Below are 7,952 nucleotides of genomic sequence, written 5' to 3'. Positions count from 1 at the left end.
TCTGTAGAAAATTTTGTCAAAATTTTATTTTTATAGAAACTTCTGTCACATTTTTATTTCCATAGAAAATTTTCTCAAAATTTTATTTCCATAGAAAATTTTGTAAAAATTTTATTTTTATAGAAAATTTTGTCAAAATTTTAATTTTTATAGAAAATTTTGACAAAATTTTATTTTGATAGAAAATTTTGTCAAAATTTTATTTTTGTAGAAAATTTTGTCAAAATTTTATTTCTATGGAAAATTTTGTCAAAATTTTATTTCTATAGAAATTGTTGTCAAAATTTTATTTCTATAGAAAATTCTGTAAAATTTTTATTTCCACAAAAAATTTTGTCAAAATTTTATTTCTATAGAAATTTTTGTCAAATTTCTATTTCTATAGAAAATTTTGTCAAAATTTTATTTCTATAGAAAATATTGTCAAAATTTTATTTCTATTGAAAATTTTGAGAGGGTTAATGGGGAGTTACTGTATATCTTTGCTTCTGTATTCCTTTAATGAAACCTCTTCAGTATTTATAAGTGGTAAAATTTAAATATTTAACTAACATCTGATTAACATACTGGAATAAACGATTGCTTGCACCATTAGATGCCGACAAACGTTGCTTAATTAGTACATAGGCCATTAAGGTACAAATAAAATAATAAAAAAATAGGATACTTATTGAATACCAATAATTGAGATTATCAAAACCCAATGTTTCTCTTAAGAATTTGGCATTTTTGAAAATGCACAACAACTCCGTGGAGGGACATATGGTATCGGCCCTATTAAAGCCATATAAAGTCTCCACCAGACCTTCCATGCTATGTCTTAAGTAACTAAAATTCATGATGAAACGCATAAATGGAGGAATATCACGACCATAACCAATGCCATGGCAAGCTAGAAGGATAAGGGGTACAGCTACCACAGGACCCACAAACATGGCATTCTAAAAGAAAGAAAGAACATTGAATTAAAAAATTGAAAAATAAAATCCTGTACTTTACTAAACTCACCACCAAACTTAAGCGGGAAGATATTAACATACCCAAACTATCGGAAATTTGGGCTGTTAATATGGCTATCAGAAAAAGCATGGCAAAACGAAACAATTCCAATGGTTGATTGGACATCAAATACACCATGGTTAAGTAAATAAGGGCCAATAGGAACATATAAGGAAACCTGGAGGTAATCATGGCCATGTAATATGAGCTCAACTTATACCATTGATTGAAATACTCTCTCTTAAGTAGCTTCATTTCACTGGGAACTGTAAGAGTAGAATAAAAAGTAAATATCAAAAATTCTTAAATGAAAATTCTTAGCCTTACTTACATTGTGCCAACACAGGCATTAATGGCAAATACAAATAGGCTATCACAATTGTAAAGGCAAATCCGAAATTGAATAGAGCCTTACTGGCATCATTACCAACTCCAATGTATATTCCTCCCACAATTAAACCCAAAATGATGTTCATATAGAATCGTAATTTAATATAGGATTTTTCTCTCCACATTTTCGTTATCATGCGTCCCAATAGAATTTTATATTGCATCCACCATGTACATTTCGATTTTAAGGCCTTCTTATCGATTTCCATTTCGAATTGTTCCAATTCATTCATCGATGATGCCCCAGATGATGCTCCTGATGTTGTATTGGATTTTGTAGGCGATTCTGATTTACAATTATATTCCGGTAGCCATCGATAGACTTTACCGTTTTCCACTGCCTTAACCATATCCTTGTGATAGTCTCCATATTCTCGGCAAGCAACTTCGATAACTGAAATTATGCAAAAAAAATGGAAAAGGCAAATGTTAGAGATTTTGTAAAAATATATCTACATATATTTATCTATAAATAAATATACATTTTTTTTGGACAACAAATAATTTTAGAATATATTTTTGATTTTTTGAGGAGAAAGAATTTCTTAAATTTCTTAAATGTGCAAATATGCATATATTAATTTGAAATTTAGTATATTTAGAAATTTTAAACACAGCGAGAGAGAGAGAGATAGAAAGAGATTAGAAATTATAAGAGTGAAAATTAAAAAAAAATAAATTTTTCAAAATTTGGAAAAGTCAATTTTTTTATTTTAATTTAGACCTATTCTCTCGACTTGTATTATTGAAAAGTCGCATTGTTTTTTTTTTATTAAAATTGAAATAGTCGGTTTTGGTTACTCTTAGTCGGTTTTGACCAACAAGAAAGTTCGATTTGGTTCGACTTTCATGACTGTAAGTAGTTCATTGCGACTTTTTTTAACGAAAACTCGATTAGTCGATTTTCGAATTCGAAAATTTGATTTTAGACTTTTGAACTCCTAAGAGAGGGAACGAAAGAGAGCGAGCTTATAAATCAGTGATGCCAATTTGGTGCTTTTAGCACCAAATTTAGTGCTTTTTGATTTCTAAAAAGCACCAAATTGCCCTTTTTGGTGCTTTTTCAAAAAAAGCACCAACTTGGTGCTTTCTGGCATTTTCATTTAGTGCTTTGGTGCTTTTTTCATTGTGAACAGTATTAAGTTAAATTGTTACAAAAATGTGGATTAGACTGTCACCAGCTTAAGAAACTCAACTTTATTGCCAAATATAGAATTTGATTGTTATGAAGGTGGTATTGATTTGTTTTTAATTAATATTGTTATTTGTCAAAAAGTGTAGCGACGAGTGCCGAATTTTTGAACTTGATAAAGATGTCATTAAAACGTTTTTATTTAATTCACAAAAGCACGCACAACTGAAAGAAGCAATAGAATCCTTCGTATATTAATATATAATAAATATAATGTTGAAAAATATTACTGATCAAAATGAATTGGATGAAAGCATAAAAACTGATCAAGGTGTATACTTGAATAGCGGTTCATAACTGCATAAAATTACAAATTCAATACACAAAAGTTCTATAATACATCTTCGGATTTTTTTTTTAGTATAGCATTTAATTTTGGGAAGTAGTATGGTAGAATTTATAATATATTTTTCGTGCTTTTTGGCCTTGGGGAGTTGGCAACACTGCTATAAATCATGAACCTCCACTCTCTTCAGAGTTGCCATTTTTGTCCGATCGGATCAAAATTGGTCCAAAAAATTATTCATTTTTAAATTTGGTCCGATGGTCGGACCAAAGGGAATTTGGTTGGTTTTGGTCAATTTTCATCACATTTTTGTCAAAATTTTCTATAGAAATAAAATTTTCCCAAAATTTTGTAAAGAAATAAACTCAAAAAAAAAAAAAAATAGTTTAAGTTTAATTTTAGATACAAAATTATGCAAAAATTTTCTATAGGAAGAAAATTTTGCGATAACTATCTATAGAAATAAAAGTTTGACAAATTTTCTATAGAAATAAAATGTTGGCTAAATTTTCTATAGAAATAAAATTTTGACAAAACTTCCTAAAGAAATGAAATTTTGACAAAATTTCCTGAAGAAATGAAATTTTGAAAAAACTTTCTAATGAACAAAAAATTTAATAAATTTTTCTACAGAAATAACATTTTGATAAAATTTTCTACATAAATAAAATTTTGTCAAAATTTCCTATAGAACTCAAATTTTGACGACATTTTCTATAGAAGTGAATAAAATTTTCTTTACAAATAAAATAATAGAACTCAAATTTTGACGACATTTTCTATAGAAGTAAATAAAATTTTCTTTAGAAATAAAATCTTGACAAAGTTTTCTATAAAAAAAAAATTTACGACATTTTCTATAGAAGTAAAATTGTGAAAAAATTTTCTATGGAAATAAAAATTTTGACAAAATTTTCTATAAAAGTAAAATTTTCACAAAATTTTCTATGGAAATAAAATTTTGACAAAATTTTCTATAAAAGTAAAATTTTGACAAAATTATCTACAAAAATAAAATTTTGACATTTTCTATAGAAATAATGTTTTGACAAAATTTTCTATGGAAATAAAATTTTGACAAAATTTTCTATAGAAGTAAAATTTTGACAAAATTTTCTATAAAAATAAAATGTTGACGACATTTTCTATAGAAGTAAAATTGTGACAAAATTTTCTACAGAAATAAAAATTTTGCCAAAGTTTTCTGTCAATTTTTCTATAGAAATAAAATATTGACAAAATTTTCTATAGAAATAAAATTTTGGATAAATTTTCTATAGAACTGAAATTTTGACAAACTTCCTAAAAAAATCAAATTTTGACAATTTTTTGAAGAAATGAAATTTTGACAAAATTTTCTATAGAAATGAAATTTCTAATGAATTAAAATTTTAATAATTTTTTTTTAAATCTACAGAAATATCATTTTGATAAAATTTTCTACAGAAATAAAATTTTGTCAAAATTTTGCCAACATTTTCTGTAGAAGTAAACTTGTGACAAACTTTTCTATAGCAATAAAATTTTCTTTAGAAATAAAATCTTGACAAAATGTTCTATAGAAATAACATTTTGACAAAATTTTGACGACATTTTCTACAGAAGTAAAATTGTGACCAAATTTTCTATAGAAATAAAAATTTTGCCAACATTTTATGTCGAAATAAAAATTTTGCCAACATTTTATGTCGAAATAAAATATTGACAAAATTTTCTATGGAAATAAAATTTTGACAAAATTTTCTATAGAAATAAAATGTTGACAAAATTTTCTATAGAAATAAAATTTTGACAAAATTTTCTATAGAAATAAATAAAAAAAATAAAAATTTGGCAAAATTTTGGAAAAATTTTAAATGATATTAGTTTGGAAAAATGGTCCGCTGGTTGGAATTTTGGTCCAATTTTGGAAAAATGTTGGTCCAAAATAAAAATTCATTCTTTATATATGAGGTCATTTGTTCGTGACGCTAGATGTTACTCAGGCATGGAAAATGCATGTTGCATTTTCTTTACCTCTCAATGAGAATTAAAAAGTCAGCTTTTCGAATTTTTCAACTTTTGGAAATTTCGTTTTCTTTACTCTCCACTTTAAACTTTTCTCGTCTTTATTTCTCACAACTTTCCACTTTTTCATGAGTTGCTAAAAAAAAACGTTTCTACATCACGCCTTTTTTTTGTTAAAAGTCGATTAGTCGCTTATGGTTACTATTAGTATGTTTCGGCCAACAACAGAAATTAATTTGGTTTGATTTGTTTCGAGCTGCTTATCCCCATTCTACGATGAAGTTCATTATTGCTTCCGTTAAGCAGTCCGCCATGGTTTAGTAAAGAATTAAGAAGTCTGTGAAATCGGAAGAACAGATTGTTTGAAAGATTTAAAAGTGTGAACTTAAATTTAATGCAAATTCAAGATATATATTTGTGAACTCTATGAGAAATGTGACGAGTTAAATATGTATTTTGACAAACAATGCATGGATGTTTATTGGATTTCGAATTTATTTGCTGATTTTTTTCTAGAAGACCTATATTGAAGATTCGTCTGTTGATGTATATTATCCTTACAAAATTCGGATATTCGATACGATTCCCAATATAGGGTTGACATATGACGAGGTGTTCTGTGCACTTTGCTCTTTGCCTGGTACGGATGGAGGAACTGTGCCTCCGCTTTGTGTATTCCTCTCACGAATATATTTAATTACTCGTTATCATCAGGTTGTTTTTCTACATTATGGAAGGAGGGCTACATTATACGCTTATACAAGAAGGGAAATAGGACGGAGATTGAGAATTATAGAGGGATAGCCAAACTAAGTGCTATTCCAAAGCCTTTTGAGAAAGTGGTTACGGATAGACTCGTTCACTCATTGAAGTTAATATTTTCGATGTCTCAACGTGAATTAATGGAAGGGAAGTCAATGGCAACGACTCTTGAATTTATCTCATATATACATAATTCATTCTCTAGACGTAATCAGCTTGATGTTATATATACCATCTCAACCCTCTAATGCCCAAGCCCGCCTTTAGACGGGCTTCATTTAATAAGGAAGCTTTTAGTAAAACATACCTTAAGACAACAAAAATGGACAAAATAAAAAGAAAACTTATTTGAAACTATTCAAGAGGCTTTGCAGCATATGCTGAATTTTACCGTATAAATTTTTCTCGCTTACTTCTCTTGCTTTTGTGTCGTTAACATTTAAAATTTAATCAGCTGGGAAAAAAATTGGGGCATTAGAGGGTCAAGGTTTTTATAAGATTATTCATCGTCTCTTGCTGTATAAGTTATCTGCACTAGGGTTTCCTCCAGCATTACTATGCTGGATTTCGTCTTACTTGTCTGAAATGCTTCAATGCGTTATGTTTAATGACCAACCCCATATCGGTTACATCTGGTGTTCCTCAGGGAAAACATATCGGAGCAGTACTTTTTGCTATATATCTTGACGATTTGTCATCGATTATCCACCATTCAAGTATCTTGATGTATGCGGATGATGTGAAATTATTTTTGTCGATTGGTGCGACGGTTGATTCTTGTCGATTACAGGGCGATTTAGAGGAGGTTGTCCACTGATGTGGAATGTGCCTCAACTTTAGTAAATGCAAGAAAATTGCCTTCTTCAGGACCAATGCTTTATTGACCGAATAATTTATTGACAACGTCAAATTGGGGCACGTTCAACTTTTAGGTGTGTTACTCGATCGCAGACTGAAGTTCGATTCTTATATTGAGTCAAGTGTTTCGAGGGATATGTCCACACTGGGTTTCATAAAGAAATGGTCAAAGGAATGTTATTTGTCTTAACTTAATTTGGAACTTAATTTGTCTGTCCAATCCTGGAATACACATTCATCGTTTGGTTTTCCAGTTATCAGTGTTACATTGATAGGGTACTGTAGATTGTAAATCGGGTGAAAGATTTCAACAAAATTTGCCACACTTGACGGCATTATCAAATGCAATCCTTATGCACAAATTGAAGCAAACCAATATGAAACTGTGGCCCGCTGGAGCCATATAAGTGGCTGATATTTTTTATTTATTTTATGAACACATAATTATATATAACAGCTATATGTGAACCGATTTTTTCCAAAATCAATAGCAATTGTCTTTGAAGCGAAGTAAGGCCCCATGCCGAAAGACGGACTAAATCGACTCAGAATTTAATTCTAAGTCGATGTTATTTTTGGACGGTGAAGAAAGAACGAAGCCGTAGAGTCGCGCCGCTGATTTCAGTCGCCGACGACCATTTTGTGCCCATCGACGCTGCCGCCGAATATGTCGACTCATCTCGATTGAAATTTAGCCGCCAATTACTATAAATGTGTTAATAATTGTCGTATTTATTTGCCAAAACTTTGAACTTTTCACCCGCAATCAAACAATTTCAAACTTCTATAATAAATTTGAACAAATTTAGCTTAGAAATTTTTAATTCAATTGAATTGAATGCGGTATAAATTTCTGACGATTTTTTTTATAAAATATCTATCATCTGAACGATCTATAAGGCTAATAAAAACTAAAGTATACTTTTAGGCTCGTCATATTAATTTCATTGCACTTTGCTAGTAGAACCAACCTAATTCATGGTTTACATACAGAATAGAAAAGTCCGTTGTTAAACTAACGCTAATTTTAACTTATTTTTATTGAACAAAAAAAAAAAAAACAAGTATATACTGCCGTAAGTTCGGCCAGGCCGAAGCTTATGTACCCTCCACCATGGATTGCGTAGAAACTTCTACTGAAGACTATCATCCACAATCGAATTACTTGGGTTGCGGTATCACTTGCCGATGGCAAGGTATCTTAAAACTTTCCAACACCGTCTTCTAAATTGCAAGGTAGTCAATATGTGGTATATATTAAACTAAACAAGGCCGATTAAATACGTATATAATCAAGTTTGACAAAATTTTCTATAAAAATAAAATTTTGATAAAAGTTTCAATAGAAATAAAATTTTGACAAAATAAAATTTTGACAACATTTTCTATAGAAGTAAAATTTGGAGAAAATTTTCTATAGAAATAAAATTTTAACAATATTTTCTATAGAAATAAAAT

General features: G+C 29.1%; 1 protein-coding gene across 7 annotated transcripts in view; it reads right to left on the bottom strand.

Moving 5' to 3' along the window:
• Positions 1–481: 481 nt before the first annotated feature.
• LOC142226367 (ATP-binding cassette subfamily G member 4) overlaps positions 482–7,952 on the bottom strand; it is a 73,852-nt gene continuing 66,381 nt past the window's right edge. For all 7 annotated transcript variants that reach the window (XM_075296346.1, XM_075296348.1, XM_075296349.1 and 4 more), the window contains 3 exons: positions 1,331–1,783; positions 1,009–1,265; positions 482–941 (listed from right to left, as the gene is read on the bottom strand). In XM_075296346.1, coding sequence (XP_075152461.1) covers positions 513–941; positions 1,009–1,265; positions 1,331–1,783 — 1,139 coding nt within the window. In that variant the 3' untranslated portion in view covers positions 482–512. The remainder of the gene's footprint in view (positions 942–1,008; positions 1,266–1,330; positions 1,784–7,952) is intronic.

Source organism: Haematobia irritans, chromosome 2 (genome assembly GCF_050003625.1).
Source record: "Haematobia irritans isolate KBUSLIRL chromosome 2, ASM5000362v1, whole genome shotgun sequence".
Taxonomy (NCBI): Eukaryota; Metazoa; Arthropoda; class Insecta; order Diptera; family Muscidae; genus Haematobia; species Haematobia irritans.
This window is presented reverse-complemented; position numbering and strand designations above follow the sequence as displayed.